Source organism: Panthera leo, chromosome C2 (assembly GCF_018350215.1).
Source record: "Panthera leo isolate Ple1 chromosome C2, P.leo_Ple1_pat1.1, whole genome shotgun sequence".
Taxonomy (NCBI): Eukaryota; Metazoa; Chordata; class Mammalia; order Carnivora; family Felidae; genus Panthera; species Panthera leo.
In genome coordinates, this window is record NC_056687.1 from 117,458,512 (window position 1) to 117,484,365 (window position 25,854).

The 25,854-nt window shown below is 36.1% G+C and overlaps 1 protein-coding gene across 4 annotated transcripts in view; it reads left to right on the top strand.

The window, feature by feature from the left end:
* Positions 1–25,854, top strand: part of PLOD2 (procollagen-lysine,2-oxoglutarate 5-dioxygenase 2) — a 100,831-nt gene that overhangs the window by 20,269 nt on the left and 54,708 nt on the right. For 2 of the 4 annotated variants that reach the window (XM_042955913.1, XM_042955910.1), the window contains exons 2-3: positions 21,391–21,482; positions 25,264–25,400. In XM_042955913.1, coding sequence (XP_042811847.1) covers positions 21,391–21,482; positions 25,264–25,400 — 229 coding nt within the window. Of the gene's footprint in view, positions 1–21,270; positions 21,286–21,390; positions 21,483–22,056; positions 22,197–25,263; positions 25,401–25,854 lie in introns of those variants that run through there. The other 2 variants (XM_042955911.1, XM_042955912.1) reach the window with 2 other exon arrangements.

Here is a 25,854-nt window from a genome sequence, read left to right on the forward strand (position 1 = left end):
AAACTTTTCTGCTAATTGAATCAAACAAGGAAACTTGTTGGATTACATAATTTTCCATTTACTGAAAAAAAGAAAATACCAAACACACATTGATTTAAGGTGACAAAAATGTGTTTAGAAAAAAATTAGTTTCTTTTAATGAAGGAAATTTAATAGTAGTAGATAGTAGTTCAGTTGTGGTTTATTTACAGTTACTTTCAAAGGGCTGTTTTCTTATTGTGTTAAATTGTAACTTGGTAATTGCTTTTCTGAGAGGAACATTTAGTAAACCATGCAGTAGGAGGACATTGTTACAAATCCTCTGTCTAGGGACAGAAATGAAGAAATCTAGAATAGCTGGCAAAGAGGGGGTCCCTGGGATTATATTCAATCTGACTCCCTATACACACGGCACATTTTTTCACCTGATTTCATCTTTTCTCCATGGCTCAGTTTTAGAGTGAATTCCTCTGAGTTCTTCCCTAACCCCCCAATTTAAAATCTCTCATCTCCTTCTTGCTTTGAATTCATTCTTAGCATTTACAGCAATATCCACTTGTACTTAGTTATTGAATTATTTGCTTACTGTCTCTCACCCCGCTCCCATCCCCACTCCCTATGATAGTGTAAAATCCATGAAGGCACTGATTGATTCTTCCAAGAATATTTACTGAGTGACTACTGGGTGTCAACTAGAAGTTAGGGATACAGCTCCTAAAGTTTACATTGTCCTAAAGTCTGGTGTTTGCTTAGATCTCTAACATTTAGCACATAGTGCCTAGTTCATAGAGAACCATCAATAACTGTTGGGAGAATGAAAACCATTGAGGATTATTTGCAGGGCTCAAAGGTGGAATGGAGTCCGTGAGGAATATAAACTTCTGCTGAGGCTGGGACTCTTTTCCCCTATCACAGGCTGAGATTTCCAAGTGCCTCTGACTGTGTAGTCCTCCTTTGGTGCACAAGGGTTTCTCTCTGACCGCAGTGATCTACTTCTCTGAAAAGGCACATAAGAATAATCCAGAGATTCTGAATGATTAATTGGTCTGAGGTGGGTCTGGGGCATAAGGTTTTGTTTTTGTTTTTAAAGCTCTTTACGTTTTTGTATTATGCGTGCAGGGTCCAAAATTACTATCCCCAAGGAAGAAGAGTATGGAGGTGAGAGGATTTTCCTCTCTTCAAATACTGCTTGTTTTATTTTGGCAGCAGAGTTTTTAGCTAGGGTGTGTGCATGTATGATTGTGTGTTTTTTTTTTCTCCAGAAGGAGTTTTGAATTTGTTTCCATGCCATTCTGATAATTATCAGAACATCACAAATTTTCACCAAATACCATGGAAGCCCGAGATATTTTTCACTGCCTCAGCCTGAGTATGTTTTAGGTCAGGATAACTTTTTTTTTCCATTACAAACTAGAACCTCCCTAATGTTAGATATTATTTTGTAAAACTGCATTTGATGAGTTTATACAGTTTAAGTAAGATGCAAAATAGTATCTATTTTAATGTAGTTAACTTTGTACTTTTCTTTTTGGACATAGTTTATCTAAACACCCAGCTCTCTCTCTATGTTATTTATAGTTGGAGATAGGAAAACCATTTACTGACTTTATTCAGTACGTGGTATGAACAAATGAGTTTTCTACCTCTCGGCACATAATACATTATAAAAATTATAAGAGGGCAATAACTGTAGAAACATACTGTGTTGTTGATAGAAGCAGGCATATTGACATTCAGACATCAAAATGGAGATCAAGAAGTTAAAGGTAAAAAACAGAATGTGAAGAACTTATTAAGGGGATAAATAGCTGTATAGAATTAGATGTGTTTTGGGGAATTCCTGTGTCACTGGAAAGTATAGTAAGGAATGATCATGACACATCAGGAAGAGATTACACTTGGTGTCCTCTGCTTAATTATAGTGTTTTATAGAATGATTTTTGTTAAGCGTTTAGAGGAAGATCCCAGACTCCATGGTGTAACTGACTGGAATGCTCAACGATTAAAAATGCTAACGGTAATTTGTGAATTTGAGAAATATTTTCTCGTCTTATTTTAAGCCATGTTTTGTATTTCTGAAAAATGACACCTCAATAGTGTAGTGAGTTTTCTTTACTTTGAGAAATTCTGGAATTAAGAGTGATTGGGAATGCAAGCTGGTGCCGCCACTCTGGAAAACAGTATGGAGATTCCTCAAAAATAGAACTACCCTACGACCCAGCAATTGCACTATAAGGCATTTGTCCAAGGGATACAGGTGTGCTGTTTCGAAGGGACACATGCACCCCCATGCTTATAGCAGCACTATCAACAATAGCCAAAGTATGGAAAGAGCCCAAATGTCCATCAATAGATGAATGGATAAAGAAGATGTGGTATATATATACAACGGAGTATAACTCAGCAATCAAAAAGAATGAAATCTTGCCATTTGCAACTATGTGGATGGAACTGGAGGGTATTATGCTAAGTGAAATTAGTCAGTCAGAGTAAGACAAATATCATATGACTTAACTCATGTGAGGACTTTAAGAGACAAAACAGACGAACGTAAGGGAAAGGAAACAAAAATAATATAAAAACAGGGAGGGGGACAAAACATAAGAGTCTCTTAAATATGGAGAACAAACAGGGGGTTACAGGAGGGGTTGTGGGGGGGGGGCTAAATGGGTAAGGGGCACTAAGGATCTACTCCTGAAATCATTGTTGCACTATATGCTAACTAATTGGGATGTCAATTTAAAAAAAAAAAGTTAAAAAAAAAAAAAAAAGAGTGAGTGAAGAGTGCTGGACAAATCATCCATCCTACGAACTACTGAATGCTTACTGCTGCTTGTAGGTCACAGTGAAATCAGACTTTACTAGGGAGCTGTGCCTTGATGAGTAATGCCAGGAACCCTTTTAGCAGTGGGAATGTCTCTTTGTTTGACTCTGGAGTGTAAAGGCATCTTGAGAGCTTGGAATTCTGGGGATTCCTCACATCAGTGGTTCCCATGGACACTGGCCAAGCTTTACAACCAGGGTGTCTTTATTCCTATTACACAAGTTCTCTGACTGAAATGCTGACTCCTTCAGATACAACCTGACCCAGTATACAGGAGCATCCTGGCCCTGTAGGGACTGATACTGATAAGATTAGACTGCATTCAAAGGAGAGCTGTTTTATAAACATCTGCTTTAAATATGCATCTTGCTTATGACTGCTTAATGCCTTGCTATGTTTTTGTTCTTTTTGAAGAACCAGTTGGTGAACCATTCATTTCTGATGTCTTGCAGCTAGGTATTAATAGAATATGACTGTACAAGAGGCAGGGAAAGAGGGAGGGAGGGAGAGATCAACTTTTTCACAGTGACCATCCTCTTAACAATGCTCTTTGCCAACAGTTGATGTTTCTTTTCCCAAGTTACTTTTCAATGTACGTGTTCTAATCCTTGTAACACATTTCTTACTAATGACTCAAAGTGATGACATTTATGTAGAAATGTGCAATTATGCCTTACTTATTCTACAAATAAGTTTTTCTTTAAAAAGAAAACCTCTACATACTTATTTCTGCCTGAAACCAATACAAATGTAAACAAAATATTACAGAGTACAGAAAAGCTTCACATTTTAGGATGAACTCGGTCACTATCCTGTTCTGTGCATTATAATAGAACACTTAATCTACATTTAGGTTGCCTGATAGTTGGTATCTATAAGTCCTTTACAAGCAAACAAGTACCAGAGAAGTTACAGGGACTGTATCCCCTTCAGGATAGGGTATGTGGCATTTTTATCATCTAGAAGGTTGTAGTAAATACTTTTAATTTAAACATTTTCTTAACCACTTTACCCGTACAGCAGGCTAATCTTTTAAAGTTAGTCTTCTTAAATAATCTGGAGTTCTTCTTCCCTCCTTCTCTTAAATTTCACATTTAATCTGTCAGTCAGTCTTGTTTAATCTGTCTTCAGAACATATCCAGACTGAATACTTTTTGCCTTCTTTACTGCTATTCATTGTTCCATATCACCATGGCCTCTACCCTAGATTATTATTGTAAACACTCTGCCACTCAGGCTTCCTGATTTTATCCTTGACTTCTTTCAGTCATAGCAACCAGAGTAATCCTGTTAAAACTTCAGTCCAATTACAGGAGACAGTATTGTATAGCAGTCATAAGCACAGACTTGAGAGCCAGATTGCCTGAGTTAAAATCCAGGTCCGGCCATTTATAGTCTGTTTGATATTGGGCAACATATTTAATTGAAACATTGGAATAACTCTATTTTTTGGTGTTTCTGGACCCAGTTCCAATGAGGTGGTTACCCCTGCCCCCACCATAACACACAAGCAATTCTCAAACACCAGCTGACACCGTGTATTCTCAAGATAGCGTCAGATTCCACAGGTTAAGGGCTCAGTCTTATAAGACTGCTTCCCACACCTCACTTCAGACACCAGTTGCAAGCCCCAGGCTGTTACATGTACTTCTGACCAAATGGCTACAGACTGGGGGTCCCAATGAACTCCTCCTTAGGTTCTTTTAATTTGCCAGAGTGGCTCACTGAATTCAGGGAAACACTTATTGCTTATATGAGTTTCTTAGAAGACATAGTAAAGGATATGTATCAACAATCAGATGAGGAGATGCTAAGGCAAGGTATAGGGAGAGGGCACAGAGCTTCCATGCCCTCTTCAGGCCTGTCATTCTCCCTAATCTCCATGTGTTTACAACCTGTTGGCTCTTTGAACCCAGTCCTCTTGGATTTTTATGGAAGCTTCATTGCATTCTCATGATTGACTAAATTATTGGCCATTGTGTGACTTAACCTCCAGCCCCTCTTCCCTCCCCAGAGTTCAACTGACAGTTCAAACCCTCTAATCACATGGTTTGTCTCCCTGGTAACCAATCCCTACCCCGGGTGAGGTCCAAAAAGTCACCTTCATTAATAGTAAGAATCCCATTTCACTTTTATGGCTCGGAGGCATTTTTAGGATGTGTAGATGAAGGCGAAATATATCTGAGAAATATGTTTTAGTTGTTTGAATGACCAAATATGTATTTCTGATAGATCATTATATCACACTGTAGTACTTGGATTATACTAGTTAATAGTATCTACATAGTAGACACTGTTATTAACAGAAGTGATTAGTAGTACTAATAATAGGAATAGTAGTAATAGTAGAGGTACCATTTAGCAACTGTTACGTCATCCTTTCACTCAAAATCCTTTAATAGCTTCCCATTGCATTTGGAGCAAAAGGCAAATCTTTACAATGACCCACTAAGCCCTACACAATCTCTTCACTCTGACTTCTGAACTCATCTCATTTTCTCTCTTGCTTAGGCTTTTTTGCCCTTTCTGGTGATTTTGGTGTCCTCTCCTCCTCCCCTGAGGACATATGAGGACTGGACTCAGCTCAGCCAGGTTCTTTGCATTTATTGTTTCCTTTTACTGGAAAGCTTTTCCTGAGGTGTCTGCATGGCTAACTCACTTCCTATGCTTCATGTTACCCTCTCAGTGAAACTTGGTTCTGCTATCCCAAACTGTGGCATATTCAAGACTCCCTATTCTCCCCCGCCCTTCTCTTTAGCCATGTAAGTTAGATGAAAATATTTTGTTTGGTTTTCATCCACCACATGTGTGTAAACTCCATGATAACAGTCTTATCTCATCTTTGAGGCCCACCTAAATTTTTTTCTTATGTGGGAATACTCCCAACTACTCTTGATCTCTTCCTTCATTGTTTAACCTCCTCATTGGGCTATAATCTGTAAATAGACCTAAGTATGTATATTCATTGGCATACTTCTTCAGAATGATTACCATCCCCTGGTGCTCAGAAATTATTCCTGAGCCTTTCCCAAGGTGTACCAAATCAAAAATTCTGGGGGTGGGTTTGGAAAATTTTGTTTTAATAAGACTTTGGGTATTTCTGATGCATGCTAATGTTTGAAAACCACGGGACAAGGACATTGGCATGATGGATCTAATTGAGAGTGTCTGGATTAAGGATCCAGTCGGATCTTCAGGGCTCAGTGATCCCCAGGGGTGGAGGGAAACTAAACTGGTTATAGGAGGACCAGAGGTAGAAGGTTCCAAGAATGAGAAAACAAAAACATTTCTCTCAAATGTATCAGAAACCAGGAAATGTGTCTCAAGATAAAGAATACTAAAGGGAATAGAAATCTGTCAAAGACTTTCTTGTTGAGTAGATTTTGGAAAATAGATGGTTAGCAGAGAACTTGGAAGTTGAATGTTAGCATTAGGCAGATCTTGAGAATGGTAAGCCATGCAAAGATTAAGGTAGTACATATGGCCTTTTCTGGGTGGTGAGAATTTGGGGTACCAGCTCTCAGACTGGAATATTTTGACAGGAACTAAAATTAAATAAAAGGGTACAAAATCAAATTCTGATCATCTGTTGAAATGATATGTCATAATAGGGATCTGACCCCTGATGGAAAAAGGACAAGAAACCCAGTTATTAAGAAAGGAATACATCTCTACAAAAGAGCTTGGAATTGGAAGAAACTGAGGACTGAGAATAGGTTAGTGTGAGCTCCTGGAACAAGATTAAATGGCCTCAGGGGTGGTGTTTAGAGGGGTTGGTTATCACACAAATCATTAAGGTCAGCAGAAGGTGTCTACTGTGTGTTGTGTATCCAATTAAATATTTTACTTGAAGACAGGTGATTTATACATTATACATCTTTTTGACTTCATTGTCTGAATGATAATGGATTGAAATCAAAGACTTTAATATCTTGCTGTTTATGAGGGCTTATTTTAATCATATATATGTGTTTACAATGTGATTTCAATCTCTTGGACTTTCCCCCAACTTTGAACTTGCATAAAACTGTGCTTCAATCACTGAGAATATAAGCACATACTCAGAAATACTTTTGGCTCCCTGCTAAAACTGACTTATCATACATATTATCATGGGCACAAAACTTAAAAAAAGTGAGTATGTTTGGGATTTTATATTGTTGTACATGAAATAAGGTAAACATTCAATTGGGTAGGCTTTCTTTGCAGTGGTCCTTCAAGCCTTCTAAGCCCCATGTTGAGGTGCATACTTACCCACACCACACCATCCCCCCCTCCCCCTTGGAATTTGCTTAGATCTGGGAATGTAGTACAGAGGTTCTGATGCACCATGACTGGTGTGACTGAGGCCTTACCTGGAGTATGGCTTTCTCAAGGTTGTGAGATTAATCAGACACAGGCCAGACTTACCCAACAATGACTTGTCTGAATCATCCATGTGTGTCTTTTAACATATGGCTTGGTTCAAAATTCAAGGAAGTCACTATTCAAAATTGAGAGAAGAAATAAGAAGGAAGGAAAATCAGGCACTTAGGCAATAGGGAGCTGATTGGGACAGAGATAATTATACCTTAGGTGAATTTTTGTCAGTGTGGCAGATGGGAGCACATAGAGAACCTTCTCTATGGAGCTTTATATCCAATGAAAATAGTGTCAGAAAGCCAATTTTACTTAGAAAAAGCCTTTATGGAATAGTATTATCTTCCTGTTATTGTTAGTGTTTTGGGATTTGTATATTTGGAGACGTAGAAACTCCTCTTTGGTTTAAGTCTTCAGAGCAATCACATGTCACTTTCCTGTCATAGTTGAGATAGGTAATATTTTTCCTAAAGCATAATTGTCTTAATTCATCATAAGTTTTAATAATTCAGAATGGAACCTAAGGACTTTCTTGTTTGGAATGATATGAGAGAAAATCTCAGCACGTTCAGCATTTCATTTGTTCAACATGAGCCATATGATAAAAGAAAGAAATGTGAAAAAAAATGCAACTATGAAAGTACTAAAAGAAAATAAGAAAGATTTGTTGTATAACTGTAGCAGGTAGAAGGCCTTTCTAAAACCTAGAGGACATAAGAGTTAATGGCTGATAAAAATACTGCTATATAAAAGGAAATTCTGCCTGGTAAGGCTCATGCAATCAAAACAAAGTCAAAGGGTAAATGGCAAATGGGAGGAAAATGTTTGACCCAGAAATTCGACTTCAGATTTATTCTAAAGATACAATCTTATATGTAAGAAATATTTATATATATCATTATCCATTACAGATTATTTTTTAGTACACCATTGGATTGGAAACAGTGTAAATACCTGTCAGTAGCATGGTGTTTAGTTAAATTGTGGTTTATCTCTATGATGGAATACAGTGTAGCTGGATTACATCTGAAAATACCTTACAGATATGTAGATTTTAGAAAGAGGTGCAAAAATTTTTTGAACTACAACATAGCCAGAAAACTGTTAGCAAAATGGCAATAAACACATACCTACCAATAATTACTTTAAATATCAATGAACAAAATTTTCCAATCAAAAGACATGGAGTGGGCTGAATGAATAAAAAACAAGACCCATTTGTGTGCTGCCTATGAGAGACTCACTTTAGATGTAAGGATACACACAGATTGCAAGTGGAGCGATAGAAAAAGATACTCCTTGCAAATGAAACCCAAAGGAAAGCTGGAGTAGCTATACTTCTATCAGACAAAATGGACTTTAAAACAAAGACTGTAATAAGAGACAAAGAAGGACATTACATAGTGTTAAAGGGCTCTCCAGGAAGAGGAAATAACATTTGTAAATATGTACCCAGCATATAAATAAATATATAAAGCAGATACTAATGGATCTAAAGGGAGAAATAGACAGCAATAAATAATAGTGGGTGATGTTAATATCCCACTTACATCAATACAGAAAATTAATAAGAAAACATTAACCTTAAATGACACATTAGACCAGATAGACTTAACAGATATTAGACTAGATATACTTAACAGAACATTCCACCTAAAAGGAACAGAATATGCCTTCCTGTCAACAGCACCTGGAACCTTTTCTGAGATAGATCACATGTTAGGCCACAGAACAAATCTTAATAAATTTAAGAGGATTGAAACATATCAAGCACCTTTTTTGACGGCAGTGGTATGAATCTAGAAATCAATTACATGAAGAAAACTGGAAGATTCACAAGTCTGTGGAGATTGAACAACCAAATGGACCAAAGAAGAAATCAAAAGAGAAATAAAAAAATACCTCGAGACAAATGAAAATGGAAATGTAACATACCAAAATTTATAAGATGCAGCCAAAGCAGTTGTAAGAGAAGTTCATGGCAATAAATGCCTACCTCAAGAAACAATAAAAGCCTCAAACAACTGATTTTATACCTCAAGGAACTAGAAAAAAGAAGAACAAATGAAATCTAAAGTAGAAGGAAAGAAGTAACAAAGATTAGAGCAGAAATAAATGAAATAGAGACTAAAAAGATAATAGGAAAGATCAAACTAAGAGCTGGTTCTTTGAAAAGATAAAGTCGACAAACCTAGAGTCATAAAAAATAAAAAGGTAAAAATGAGGGTTCTAATCAAATCAGAAATCAAAGTGACAACTGACCTCAGAGAAATACAAAGGATCATAAACTCTATTATGATCAATTATTTCTTAACAAATTGGACAAATGGAAAAATGAATAAATTCTTTGAAACATACAGCCTACTACCACTAGACTATGAAGAAATAGAAAATCTGAACAGACTGATTACTAGTAAGGAGACTGAATCAGGAATCAAAAACCCGGTCCAGGACCAGGCTTCACTGGTCAGTTGTACCAAACATTCAAAGAAGAATTAGTATCAGTCCTCACACTTTCCCAAAGAATAGACGAGGAGAGAACTCCTCCAAACTTATTGTACGAGGCCCATCATTACTCTTATAGCAAAACCAGAGAAGGATACTACAAGGAAAGAAAATTACAGGCCAATATCCCTAGCGAACATAGATGCAAATGTGAGCAGATATTAGCAAATCAAATCCAGCAATACATTAAAAGCATCATACACCACAATCAAGTGGGATTTATTCCAGGGATGAAAGAATGTTCAACATACACAAATCAATGTTATATACCACATGTATAAAATGAAGTGTAATAGTCATATATCATCTCAATAGATGCTGAAAAAGCATTTGACAAAATTCAATATACATTTTATCCATATGATAAAAGCACACCACGAAGTGGGTATAGAGGGAACATGCCTCAACATAATAAAGGCTATATATGGTAAGCCTACAGCTAACATCATAGTCAGTGTAAAAAGCTGAAAGCTATTGCTCTAAGATCTGGAGTAAGACGAGGGTGCCCACTCTTGCCGATTTTGTTCAATATAGTATTGGTAGTCCTAGCAAGAGAAATGAAAACACTAATTCAAAAAGGTATATATGCACCCCCATGTACATTGTAGCATTCAAATTGGAAAGGAAGAAGTAAAACTGTTACTATTTGCCAGTGACATGGTGTATATAGAAAACCAAGATACCATGAAAAAAACTGTTAGAACTAACAGTTCCATACTGATTCTATTGTGTTTCTATATACTAGTGAACTATGAGAAAGAGAAATTAAGAAAGCAATCCCATTTACAGTTGCATCAAAGATAATAAAATACCTAGGAATAAATTTAATTAAGGGAGTAAAAGATCTGTATATTGAAAACTGTAAGACATTAATGAAGATTAAAGAAGACACAGATAAATGGAAAGATATTCTGTGCTCATGCATTGGAAGAATTAATATTGTTAAAATGTTCATACTACCCAAAGCAATCTACAAATTCAGTGCAATCCTATCAAAATTCCAGTGGCATTTTTCACAGAAATAGAGCAAACAATCCTAGAATTTGTATGGAACCATAAAAGACCCTGAATAGCCAAAGCAAACTTGAGATAGAAGAAGGCTGGAGGTATCATGTTCCATAATTTCAAATTATATTATAAAGCTGTAGTAATTAAAATAGTATGATCTTGGCATAAACACAGATGCATAGATCAGTGGAACAGAATAGAGACCCCAGAAATAAACCTGTATACCTATGGTCAATTAATTTATCATAAAGGAGCCGAGAATATACAGTGAGGAAGGGACAGTCTCTTCCATCAATTGTTGTGGGAAAACTGGACATCCACATGCAAAAGAACGAAACTGGACCACCATCTTATACCATGGGTTACCAGAGTTGACTCAAAATGGATTAAAGTCTTGAAAGTAAGGCTTGAACTATAGAACTCCTAGAGGAAAACATAGGTGGTAAGCTCCTGACATAGTTCTTGGCAATTATTTTTTGAATCTGACACCAAAAGTAAAAGCATCAAAAGCAAAAATAAAATAAACAAAAGCAAAAAGAAAAGCATCAAAAACAACATGTTTTACTACATCAAATTTAAAAGCTTCTTTATAGCAAAGGAAACTACCAACAAAATGAAAAGGCAACATACTAAATATATATAAACCAAACTCATAGATGTAGACAAATTGGTGGTTGCCAGAGGTCAGAGATGGAGGAGTAGGAGAAATAGGTGAAGTTTTCTTTGCTTTAAAAAAAAAAAAAATTTAAATAAATTGAATAATAAAAAATTTAAACTATGCAAAATTAAAGTGTAGAATATAAAGTATTTGCTAACATATACATTGACATTTAAAAAAAAATTTTAACGTTTATTCATTTTTTGAGAGAGATTGAGCAGGGGAGGGGCAGAGAGAGAGGGAGACACAGAATCTGATCTCTGAGCTGTCAGCACAGAGCTTGACGCAGGGCTCAAACTCATGAACTGTGAGATCATGACCTGAGCCGAAGTTGGACGCCCTACTGACTGAGCCACCCAGGCACCCTTGCAATGACATCTTTTGAAGCATCCATAAGAACAACATTATTGATATCTCCTGAGGGAAAGTTACGTAGAGGTCTGGGAGAAAGGTCTGGGAAGGCATATCACTTCCTATTTTATCACCTAGTCCAAAAAATGAAATTACTAATTTGAGTGGCTGGGGAGGGAAAAATCAGTCACGTGTATATGTTTTAAAACTCTAACTTGGCACAGTGAATGCTAGAATGTTTTTTATGTTTTCTCAGACATGGTTTCCAAAAAATAGGACATTTCTCTTATGTAAAGATGAAAGTTTATGACAGTTTACAACACAAATTAAACAATGAGGCTCTTTTTTTTTTTTTTGAGTCTTCTTCCATAGAAGAAAATATCCATAGTTGTAGAAATCAATTCATCTACACTTAATTTTATGTTCCCCAAGGTCTAAATATACTGATTCAACTTTTTAGTAACCTCTTACATGGCAAGTTCAATTTGTTGAACGATGTGGAGAAGTAGTGTGTTGTTGGGGGAGGAATACATACTGTAAAACTTTCCAGACAGTGTGAGAATGGGCTGCTGCTCGGATTAATTGTACTCATTTTGTGCAAGATGGATACGATGGAAAATACCCTCTTTTAAAGAATGAATTTATAATGTGTTCATGGCAGTGTAGAGTAGAAGAAGCAAATGTTTATACTTGAAGATGATGAATAAAGTTAAGACTTTCCATTTCAGGCACTCCACACTTTATCAGGCTTGCTTTTAATTTTGCGTGCCAGTTATTTTTATTCCTTTAGGTTAGGCAGACTTCAGCAAGATTCTTTTTCCATTTTGGAGGAGAAAAGATATTTTGATTCAGGCACTTCCTCCTTACAACTTTCTCTTAGCACAGGGCTTGCTTAGCTGCAAGTCCATCTCAAGTTGGTCTCTGCCCTAGGGTACCTCTTCTTTTCATTTGTAGGTGAATTAGCAGAAATATATCCTCTCAGCCTCTGCTGTTTTGTACTGGTTGTTAACTTTACTATTGATTTCTTTGCTTATAAGTCTGGAAATATTTTTAGTGCCTATGTAAGATATGGAATAAACAGCAATAAATCAAATTTGTTTGAACAAACTACATAACCTTGGGACCAGATTTCTGGCAGGCAATTTATAGTCTCTGTTAAAGCATTTGGCTAGCAGATGGGTTATCCCATCCTACTCAAAGGAGGTTTTAATTATTGGTACATCTTTCTATTTTGGAGGTTGCTGTAACCTTTGAACCCTTGGGATTCTACAGATTAAAATCTGTTCTGTCTGTGAAGGGTGCAGTACCTTTTCCCTTTGACATTAAAATTATATCCAAGGTGTAAATATCATATTTCAACTGGATCAGGTGTGTCCTCCGAGTCTAAATCCTGGCAAGTGGACTTACACTCCTTGTATTAATGTTTGTAAAGATAGAAAACACTGCTTTTCCAGGACAGTCCATTCATTCTGGATGCTCTTAATCATACTTCATATTTGCTATGGTCTGAATGTTTGTGTCCCATTCCCTCCCCCATATGCATATGTGGAAGACTTAGCTCCCAAAGGTGATGGTATTAGAAGGTGGGGCCTTTGGGAAGTGGTTAAGTCACGAGGGTAGAGACCTCATGAATATGGTTAATGCTCTAATAAGAGAGGCTCCAAAAAGACCCCCGCTCCTTTCACCACGACAGGACACAGGAGAAGGTGCTGGCTGTGATCCAAGAGGAGAGCCCTCACCACAGTATGGCCATGCTCGTGGGGTAATCTTGGATTTTAGCCTCCAGAACTGTGAGAAATAAATTTCTGTTGTTTATAGGATACCGAGTCCATCGTATTTTGTTATAGCAGCCTGAATGGGCTAAAACAATATTGATATAAAATCTGCCTTCTCTCCATTAATTCTTCCCCATCCAGTTATCTTCTTTAAGATAGAAGAAATCTTTTTTTTTTTTTTCTCCTCAAATGTGATAAGATAACGGAGGTGTTGAATCTTTTTTTCAGCTAGAAAAATTCTCAATCCCTCAACTATTCAAGTATGAAATAATTGCCAGACCTCTAACTATGCTGGTCAAACTCCATGTTTGTCAAAATTTTCCTCAATGTACCATGCCAAACATCTCGTAATTTTCTGTGCGTGGGCTTCACGGAGGACAGTGGCTTGTCCTTTTAGGTGCCTGAGGCCTCTGGAGGTCTTAATATGGTCCTGCTTCACTTGATGTCTTGTGTTGATTGACCTTCTGGTTCTAGAAGAGTTTATCCTTAACTTATTGCCTTCCTACTATTTGACTCCTTGTGCCATTTCGTCTTTTTATACCTAACTGGCAATATTCACCTTCTCTAATCCCACTGCACATACTGTTAGGGTGACCACATTGTCCTGGTTGGCTCAGGACTTTCCAGGTTTTACAACTGAAATCCCTGTGTTCTGGGAACCACCTTAGTCCTGGGCAGTCTGGAGTGGTTGGTCACCCTACATGCCACCCTTTCTCCCACTACCTCATGGTGTATCTCCTGATTTTCTGTATATCTGTGCATGGTCCAGAGTGGTCTGTGGAAGCTCAGGCATTCATCTGAATGCTGATGTGTAAAGCTGTTCCCTATACAGCATTAGTGGTTGGAGGTTTTTGTTTGTTTGTTTTTTCTTTTCGTTTTTTTTTTTTTTTTTTTTTTTTTTTAGTATTCTCATTTCTCCTCCATTTCCTGTGAAAACCCAACGGAATCCTTTGATGTCTCTTTGACACATCCTATTTATTTAGTTTTTTTCTTTGTTGAAATTTTGGCATTAATTGTTCTTGAAGAATCTTTGTTTTGTTTTGTTTTTCAACAGTTCCACAAAATAAAATTAGTTTCCTTGCTACCTACATACCTTGGCTTTGGTTTAATTGTCATAGTGTTTGGGTGACCCCATACTTTAAGAAAGCAACAAAATTGTTCAGTAAGACCTAGGGAAACCATGTTTTTAGTAATTGGGAATCTTGAGTTCCAGTCCTAGATTGGTTACCACCTAGCTGAACTGCAGGACCCTGGGCAAGCCTTGTTTTCTCTTGAGGCCTTGGTTCCCTCCTCTGTAAAGGAATTGGACTTTGCTAGCTTGTTCATGAGATCACAATTTACATTACAATAAAATAACTGTCGGTGGAGGAGCAGACTGTGATTGCTTTATGTACCAAATACTTCTCTGGAGTGTGTTTGGAGTCTTTTCTATATCTCTCTAGCCTGGCCTCTGAAGCCTGAATCTAATATCTATCCCTTTATCAGGCACATAACCAATTAGGCTCATAATGTCTTTTTCAGATGAAGAGTTGTTGCCTATAGCTAGAAGCATATTGGGTCTGGCATCCTCAAGGCCATCTGTCCCCAGAATCAACCATTCATTAGGAGGACTCCTAGAATTCAGAATATAAGTCCAACTCGTGGCTGTGATTTATTACAGTAAAAGAATATTAAGCAAAATCAGCAGAGGAAAAAGGCACATGGGTCAATCCAGGAAAACCAGATACAGCTTCCAACAGTCCTTTCCCAGTGGAGTCACACAAAATTTGCTTAATTCCCGCAGCAACTAGCTGTGACAACACATGTGAAATGTTATTCATTAAGAAAGCTCATTAGGGACTCACTGCCCAAGGTTTTTAATGGAGACTGTTCATACAGGCAAGTGCTGTATCAAAATTCCAAACTTCTAGAAAGAAAGCAGGTGTTCAGCATAAGTACATTGTTAGTGCAATTTAGGCACAGTGAACCATTCTTACTGGGAATGGTAGGAACTTCCCCAAATTCAGTTTTCCAGATGGCAGCCAAGGACCAACCTGCAAGCAGGTCTAAGGATAGAAGTTTCAGGCTTGCCAAGTTATCTCGTTTCTACACATGTAATAAAACTCAAAGTTTGCTTCTAGCCTCTTGACTTCTCTCTAGCAAGTAAGTCCACATGAAACGTTGGAAAGAAATGGACTTTGAGGAATAGCGAAAGTTCTACTCCTGGCTTTACTAGTAACTTGTTGAGTGACTTCACTGAAGTTGTTTAACTTTATTTATTTGTTAAAGTTTATTTATTTTTGAGAGTGAGAGAGAGAGAGCAAGCAAGTTGGGGAGGGGCAGAGAGAGGGGGAACAGAGGATCCCAAGCAGGCTCTGTGCTGTCAGCACAGAGCCTGATACAGGGCTCGAACTCAACGAACTGTGTGATCATGGCCTGAACCAAAGTCAGATGCTTAACCGACTGAGCCACCCAGGCACCCCAAATTGTTTAACTTACTTAAAACTTACTTTCTTTACTTTTGAATTGGAGATAATAAAGCTAACAATCTAGGGATTTTGTTGAAAACAGGTTGCTTTATACACACATCTACATGAAGTGTAGTATTACTTATCCCTGAATCTATTCATCCAACAAATGTGTATTAAGAACCTACTAGGTGCTGAACACTAATAGACCCTGGAGTGTAGTGTTCAGAAAAAGACATCTTGTTAGACATTTAGAGTCAAACGGGGGGGAGAGACTTTAATCTCAAATAATAATCATGAGTGTTAATGTACAATTTGTGCTAAGTTCTCTGAAAGAGAGGTAGACAGTGCAGTGGTCAGGGATGGTCTCTCTAAGGAAATGGCTTATGTGTAGGAACCTCAGATTTCAATAGGCAGTGACTCCATCAAGAGGTCAAGAGGGGAATTAGATAATGACGTAGCATACGCTCTTCTCTTTGGGTGAGAAGGAGCGAGCATTGTTGGAGAACCAAAAAAGTCCTGGGCAGTTGGAGCAGAGAGAACAAAGGAGGGAGAGGTAATGAATGATATTGGAGAGGGCCACAGTCAAGGACTACATTGAAGTGATAGAGCTTGACCACCATCCTAAGAGCAATGGAAAGCCACTTAAGGGTGTTTAGCAGTGGAATGACATGATTGGATATCTAGGTGTTTTGAAAAGTTCACTCTGGCTGCTTTGTGGAGATATGACTAGAGTGGGTTAAGTGGGTTTAGGAGGCTATTGTAGAAGCCTGGGCTAGTGATGACCATAATTTGAGTTAGTATTATAGCTTGGTTGGAGATGGAGAGACATGTGAACATTTGAGAGGGCATATCTGCATTTTCTTGTTAAAATATTTGAATGAATACTTTTAAGCAGACTGTTTTTATATAGGTTGGGTATGTGTGCTTCAGTCATTACTAGCATCATAAAATCTAGAGTTGGAAGAGATACCAGATTCGTGAGTGTATAACTCTAGTAGAGAAAGAGATGGAGTTATAATCTGCCGAGATTTCACTAATATAGCCCACCTTATCTATGCATCTATTGAGTAGGAATAAGAAGATACTATATATGTAGATATATGTAGACCTTACAGTGTGTCAGCCACTTTGCATATATTAACTAATTTAATTATCACAGCAAACCTGTCAGGCAGGAGCTATTCTTACACACATATTATAGATGAGATACAGATGAGACACACATAGGTGGCCAACTTCTAACAAATAAATGGTAGAGTTGGGATTTGAACCCAGGTATTTGTCTTCAGATTCATATGGCCAACTGCGGTGGCAAACTATGACTCTTAGGCCAAATTTGGCCCATTGTTTTTGTAAAGACAGCCAGAAAACAAATACATACACATATGTATGTTATATGTGTTATATATATGTATATTTATATATAAATATAACATTTAAAAAGTATTTTAAAAAAAGAAAAAATCATGACAGAGATTATATGTGGTCCACAAAGCCTAAAATATTTACAATTTGGCCTTTTACAGTGAAAAAGTTTGCTGGCCCCTGCACTATGCTAACCATTACTAAGAAGATACCTTCCTTCAGTAGATCAGTGAGAGTCACTGATCTTTATAGACGAAGGACATATCTGGTCATAAAATGAGTTAGTTGCAGAGTGAAAACAGTATACTCATAGGTCCTGTTGTAGAATTATTTTTCTTGATATTTTCCAATTTAGAATTAAGGACTGGTATGACTGTGTAGTTTCTTGGAAAGATAGGAGAGTTATCCTTCAATATTGGGATCAAAAGCAGCTGGGCTGGTGCTGAGTTACTTAATGTGATGTCTGTCATTAAGATAATGAATTTCGGATGAATTTTATGTGCTGCTTTAGAATTTGGAAACAGGATATATTAACAAAACACTTTCTATTTTAAACTCATGCTTTGTCTTTGAAAACAAAAATTGCACTAAATATTGATATATTCTGCTCTTTATAAATAACTATTTGGAGAAAAAAGATAGCTCTTATTTTTAAAAACTTTTTTTTAATGTTTATTTATTTTTGAGAGAGAAAGAGACAGAATGTGAGTGGGTTGGGGCAGAGAGACAGGGAGGCACAGAATCTGAAGCAGGCTCCAGGCTCTGAACTGTCAGCACAGAGCCCGACGTGGGGCCCGAACTCATGAGTCGTGAGATCATGACCTGAGCCGAAGTTGGACGCTCAACCGACTGAGCCACCCAGGTGCCCCAAAAGATGGCTCTTTAACAGTGCATTCCCACAGCCCCCAGAAGTGTATTAATAAGAGAGAATATAGCATATTTTGGCATTTTTAAATAAATTGACAACTTGATTTTTGGAGAATTTCTGATATTCACCTGAATTTTTATAGAGTGCTATATATTTAAACACTTCAGTATTTATTAAATCTTACTATAATGATAGGCATTTGGGGGATTATAGAGATGAGGACGGAAGTTTTTGTTTTTTGCCATGATGTGATTTTCACTGATAAATGGTTGTTCTAATCTACCACACTCTATAGGTGTGTTACATGTTTCTTGCCCATGCAAACTGTATTAATCTATTTTGTAATAGGATCAGACAGTGGCAACAGAGGTTCCATTTGGTCACAGTTGAGGTTCCATTTGCCTTTTCTTTGACACCATTGTAGATTGATTTTGGTAATTGTTGATGGATACCTTTTATTCAAGCTCATTTCCTTGCTCAATCATCTCATATTATCGTTTTGGTTGTGGTGGGTGGATTGAGTGATGTACTCACGATAGTTGCTTAAATTACAATATGGTTTGGTTAGAATTTCTGCTATTTCATCCTTCCTCTTACTTAGATGATTTAGACCGTTAAAAGTTTTCTATTGCATATTTTTCTATAATTTTTTTGATTGGAAAATGAGGGATTGTAGATGAAGTTGAACTCTCTTTTAATTGTAGGAGTTTCCAAACATACACAAAAAGAATCCATTTTTAATAGTCATTACATATGGCCAGTCTTGTTTAATCTTTATCCTCCTCCTCCATTGTCTCCCATCAACCTCAGATAATTTTAAAACAAATTGTAAATACTGTATATTATTTCATTGGGTAAATACTTAAGTATGTGTCTCTAAATTATAAGGACTCTAAAAAAGTCAATGCCATTAACATGATAAAAAATTAACTAATTTCTAATGTCAACAAATATCCAATTCATGTTCAGATTTTCCTAATTTTCTCAGAAATACTTTTCTGCAGTTAGTTTTTTAAATCAGGACCCAAATAAAGTTCATGGTTTACATGTGGTTGAATTGTCTCTTAATTCTGTTAATATACTGTATCCGTTTACCTTCCATTTTTTTTCCCTTTTGTCACTGATTCTATAGGTTAATTGTGAAATCTAAGTATATATCAAATTTAGGTTAAAGTTTTTGACAAGAAAATTTCATAAATGGTGAAGAAGTTAGACTTTTGAACTGATAAGAAATAAATCTTATTTATAATAAATATATTTATTATATATTATATTTTATATATTATATTACTGTAATATTATAGAGTACATTTACAATATTAATATTTATTATATTTATTGTATACTATATTTTATAATATAAAATTATATATTAATATATTAATATATAATAAATATACTAATATATTTATTATATATTTATTATAAATAAGACTTGTTTCTTATCACAGTAATGATACTGAATAGCAGATAAAAGGAAACAGAAATTTATATGTAATGCTATGAATCATACATTTTTTTAAAACAAAGTTACTAATTCACTATTTGTTTTTTTTGTAATTAGCAACAATAATGAAACAATAGGAGTCCTTATTTGGCATAAGATTGCCAGACATAGACTACCCATTTTTAATTTGGCTTCTGAGTCATTGGATTAGTGTAACGTTTCTGTCTACTCAGTGGTCTGGCCAACATTACTTTTCCTATTAAGGATGATGAAATCCTTGCTGCTAATTTTATACTGAAAATGGTAAGCGTAAAAATCCATCTAACCAAAATGTAAACTCGTAGATAATTCTTATGACCTATGTATAGAAGGTTAAGATAAGAAAGGTATCTTTAAATACAGTAATTTTATTACAGAGAAAAGAGACTTTAAAGTATGCTCTTTTACTCTTATAAAATCTGGTAGTCTCCATTTTAAAATTTATTGTGAATGGTAACATGTCATATTTTCTTAATCAGTTAAGCCCTGCTTGAAACTTTACAAATTAAATTTTGTTTCTTAAAAAATAACAGCTAATTGGGTATAAATTTTGTTTCTTAAAAAATAGCAGTTAATTGGGTACCCAGATGGTTCAGTCGGTTAGGTGTCTGTCTCTTGATTCGGCTCAGGTCATGATTTCATGGTTTGTGAGTTCGAACTCTACGACAGGCTCGCTGCTGTTAGCATGGAGCCCACTTCAGATTCTCCATCCTCCTCTCTCTGCTCCTCGCCTGCTCGTGTGCGTGCAAGGGTGTGTGTTTGTGTGTGTGTGCGCTTGCGTGCGCGCACTCTCTAAAAAAAAAAAAAAAGACAACTTGGTCCTTAAAAAAAAATAATTACAAAAGTGTTCTTAAAAAATATTTACTTGCTGCCGTCAACTTTATGAAAATAACTTATTTTTCCTTGAATATTTATTTCTTATAGTGGTGAAAATTATGTGAGAAATACCTTTTTCCAGAAAAAAATCTAAGGACGTTGATATTTATCTTTATGGAAATGTTTTCCTTTCTTTAGTTGACTAGTGAATGTTTGAATTTATTATTTCTTCATGTGTATTGCACCTGTCTATATTTTATTATTTTAATTATTTTTAAAATTTGATGCAAAATTACTTTGATTTATATGAAATTATTTCTAATTGAATTCTGTAATGCATTAGTGCTATTTCCAATAATTGCCTATTGCCTAGCAGACATTTAATACCTTGTGAGTTTTGTGTTATTGGTAACAACATGCAGGTGACAAACGGTACAGCTCAATGCATTGAATGTTATAAAGATGTTGACTTTTGCTTTTTTAGTCCGTGAGTCCTCCTGTGTCCTCAGGTTAAAAGAAATGTCCCAGCACTTTTGATATTTGCTAATATACTTTGTTCTTTTATACATTTTTCTGCATGCCTTTTCCTGATAAGCATTCTCCTTAATAGCTTTTATGGATGTTTTGAATGATTGCTTAAGTCTGCCTCCTCCTACTGACAAATGGTTTTATGTTGGACTGAAAATAATTGTCCATTATAGAATGGTGACTAAAAGCTGTGTATTTACTAGGGCAGCCCTGATTTTGGTTCCTTTATTTGCTAAATAAACAACAACGCAGTGAAGACGATGTATATGTTGTTGTGGCTACTAAGACTTTTCATTACGAAAATGAATAGGAGGTAGGCGGGTAGGTTTAATGACTCTAATCACTGTAGTGGGTTGTAAAGTGGGAGCATTTAACCTCTTGCAAAACCATCTTACATTAGTCCCTTCTGTCTTTACAGATAAATTATTAGTCATAACTGTAGCAACAAAAGAAAGTGATGGATTCCATCGATTTATGCAGTCAGCCAAATACTTCAATTATACTGTGAAGGTACAGTATATCTTTTAATTCGCAGACATGTTAGAATATGTGACTAAAGTACATTTTTCATAAAAATACCAACGATCCTACTGCCACAATCTGCAGTCTACACAAGGAAGTTGAAATTTGGTTACATAATTACTGAGTTTGTGTATATAATTGATTGTTTTAAGGATACATTTTGGCCTTATTCATACTCTGCCACTTAGACAATGATTTCTTCATATTTGCTAATGCTTTATATAAACATCTTCTATGAAACAACAGAAAAATATGTTTATATATATTTATGTTTCTTTTGAGGGGCCATGTACAAGCACAGCATAGCAGATTTGACAGTAGTTTTTTTCATGACTAAGAAGAATTTTTTTTCTATAATGGGTATGTCTATCATAGTATGTTTCTTTGTTTACAGAGAAGGGGAAACATGGCTGTGAAGGGGATACCTTTTCTGTTTCATTATTGAGAGTTGCTTTTCTTGTTGTTTGTTTTAGAGGAATTTGAGAACATTAAAAGTATAAAAGGTGTTTTTTAGAAGACTGATCTCCAGGGGAATATCTCATTGATAAATGATCAGAGGAAACCTGGGGAATTTAGTAGAACTAGTAAACTGAGCTGTGAAAGGCCTGCCTTTTTTATTTACTTATTTATTTTTTTATAGAAATGAGGATCTGTCAGCCAGGTCTTTTCCACAAATAAGAGGCGGATGGGGAGGTATCCCAGGTAGGAAAACAAACCAACCAACAAACTGAAGACATTTACAAAAAAACCAAAAACTAAAAAGCAAAACACACACAAAGAAACAAAAAGCCAACCAAAGAAACAAAAAACAACTTTAACAAAAAAGAAGAAGGAAAGATTGTTTCGCTTAGGGAAAACTGAGCTGTTCTAGTATGTAATGTAGAAGGAAGGTAGTATTCACTTACATAACCCCTAGGAGACTAGGTATGGATGATAATATAAAACAGCTAGTAAAGAGGCTAAACTCTGCTGGAAAAGAGATCTAGTGTTAACAACCAGATATTTATTACAGGATAAATGAGAAGTCTGTTAGACGTTTGTTAGGATAGAGGAGAAATATAGTAGTATGTACTGATGGGAGGCATTATGGAAGTAACAGAGAAATCAGGGTAAAATTATGCCGAATAATACTGAAATACAATGAGGAGGGATCATTAGAGTTCGTACTGGGGAGGGTGTGGGATGTTCCTTATGTGTGAGGCACTGTTTGGAACTTTATATGTGGTATGCTGTTGAAACCATGTATGTTAGATATTACTTGGTTTATGGGTGAGGAAAACTTGCCCCAGGGTATATGGCTATGAAATGTTAAATCTTGGACCTCAGCCCATTTGAGTGATTCTTGCTGTTTTCCCGTTATGAAACGCAGTAGTTCTCAAAGCGTGGACCCCAGACTACCAACATCAGCATCATCTGGGAAATTGTTAGAAAGGAGATGCTCAGGCCTGACTTCAGATCTACTGAATCACAAACTCTGCAGTCTGTGTTTTAACAGGCCCTCTACATGATTCTGATGCACACTGAAGTTTGACATACTGATAGAGTGGAAAGAAAATAGAAAATAGAGCTTAGCATAGTGCACTGCACAGAATAGGCTCTTGGATATGGCTGGGCCTGGTATTAGTGCAGTATTGGAGAAGCCCAGAGGGTTTTGGAATGGAAGTGTAGCAAATCATGGGCCATAGGAGGCCAGTTTTTAGGGTAAAAACTAATAGTTCTACCAGACCAATAATTCTCCTAGACTAGCCCCAGTATGAATCCAGATACATGTCAGTTTTGAGTTTTCTTGTTAGCACTTGTCCCCAACCTGCAGTAGAGTAGTGAGTGCAGTGATGAAGTGATAACTAGAAATCTGAGGCTGGGAGCCCTATGGACTTTGCCAGCAGAGTTTTTATTTGGTTCAATGTTTAGCAAAGTTGGAGCTAATGTTTATTTTCTAACAAGCAACAAAACTAAAAGGCAGCCTACTGAACGGGAGAATATATTTGCAAATGATATATCTGATAAAGGGTTAGTGTCTCAAATATATAAAGAACTGATACAGCTCAACACCCAAAAAACAAATAATGCAATTAAAAAATTGGCAGAAGTCACGAACAGACATTTCTCCAAATGAGACATACCGATGACCAACAGACATATGAAAAGATGTTCAGCATCACTAATCATCAAAGAAATGCAGCTCAAAACCACAATGAAATACCACCTCACACCTGTCAGAATGGCTAAAATCAAAAACGTTAAGTGTTGGGGATGATGTGGAGAAAAAGGAATCCTCTTGCATGGTAAACTGTAATATAAACTTGGAATGCAAACTGGTATAGCCACTGTGAGAAACGCTGTGAAGTTTCCTCAAAAAATTAAAAATAGAACTACCTTACGACCCAGTAAATACTACTACTGGGCGCTTACCCCCCAAATACAAAAACACTAATTCAAAGAGATACATGTACTTCTGTGTTTATAGAAGCATTATTTACAGTAGCCAAACTGTGGAAACAGCCCAGTATCCATTGATAGATAAATGGATAAAGAAGGTGTGGTAATTATATATAATGGAATATTATTCATCCATAAAAAAGAATTAAATCTTGCCATTTGCAGCAACATAGAGCTAGAGAATATAATGCTAAGAGGAATAAGTTAGTCAGAGAAAGACAAATACCATATGATCTCACTCGTATGTAGAATTTAAAAAACAAAACAAATAAACAAAGGAAAAATAAAAATGAGAGAAAGACAAACCAAGAAATAGACTCTTAAGTATAGAGAACAAACTGATGGTTACCAGAGGGGAGGTGAGTGAGGGGTGGGGGAAATAGGGGATAGAGATTAAAGTGTACCCTTATCATGGGGAAAATAAATAAAATAGTGCATAAATAAATTAAGAAATAAAGTCCATTTTGTCTGTTACCTATCTTAGATATAAAAAATTATTCTCTAAATTTATTTTACCCTTTCTCTTGTGTTTAATTTCATTCTCCCTTAATTTCACAAATCTCCTAGTAAGATCATTATCTTGGGAACATCAGAATTTGTGATGGAATTAAAATTCAGGGTGTGTGTGTGGCGGAGGGGAACCTATACTTGCTGCTCCCTCACAGCCAGGTGTGGTTCCGTGCACTTCCAATATGGGAGACAGCTACTGAGGCTGAGGCAGACGGTGAGGAGAACAGCTACAAGTTTAGCTCTGATTAATTGTGCTTAGGCAATTCCTTGCATTAATGAATTGTTATTAAGTTTTTGAGGGCAATGTAAATTTAAACTTTATAAAGTAAAGAAGGTGACATCTGACCTGATGCCCTCTGTGTTTCCTTGAACAGCTGATTTGCTTCAGTAGGTAAATCACTTAAGAGTCCTGTCCAAAACCCTTCTGGACTTGGCTTTGGTGTTCATCATACAGATTTCCTGTCAGATTGAAAAGCATTATGGGAAGTTTCTGTATTTTCTTGTTCACTTTAGTCTGAACAAGTAGAAATAAGATATGAAAAATATTTTCCGTGCTCCTTACCCCCTTGACCTCCTTGGATTAGATTCTACTTTTGAAATGGTAAAATCAGGAATGACATTTTATGGGATGGATAACATTGAAGAATCAAGACCTGAACTAGGCATCAAGTGTTTTTTCTCTGTAGCATCATGATTTAGTGATTTAGTGAAATGTTTGAAGAGTGGATACTGTGTAATATTGTACAAGTTGCTGATGACTTCTGTGATACTGCTATAACTTGAGTTTTGCTCAGTGACAAAATGTTGATTTCATTTATAGGTCCTTGGTCAAGGAGAAGAGTGGAGAGGTGGTGCTGGAATTAATAGTATTGGAGGGGGCCAAAAAGTGAGATTAATGAAAGAAGTCATGGAACATTATGCTAATCAAGAGGATTTGGTTGTTTTGTTTACTGAATGGTAAGAGAAATAACTTACGAATTTTTAAGGCTACATTAAATTATTATTAAAAAGCTGAAATTCATATTTGCAGATTATTTTTATTTTATTCACAAGGAATCATTAACTTAAAAAGTAGATTTTACTCATAATTAGAAAACCATCATCTAACATAGTTGTGTAATGCATCAAATCTAATGACTTACCATAAGCAACAATGAGAAAATACAGCATGAGCTAGCATTTTTGTGAAATCCGTGTTTTAATCCTGACTTGAGATGGAAGAAAGATCATGTTGAGGTTTTCTGTTGAGGAAAATAACTCAGTGGGTCCTGGCTGACCAGGAGGAAACGGATCATGAAAAGTTATAAGTGAGAAATAATAAAGTCTATTTTTAAGGAAGAAAAGTCTTTTCAGTGTGTGAGTATCTTTTTGTATACTGTTTTATTTTCCTTCTCCTTGATTTGGAATGCCC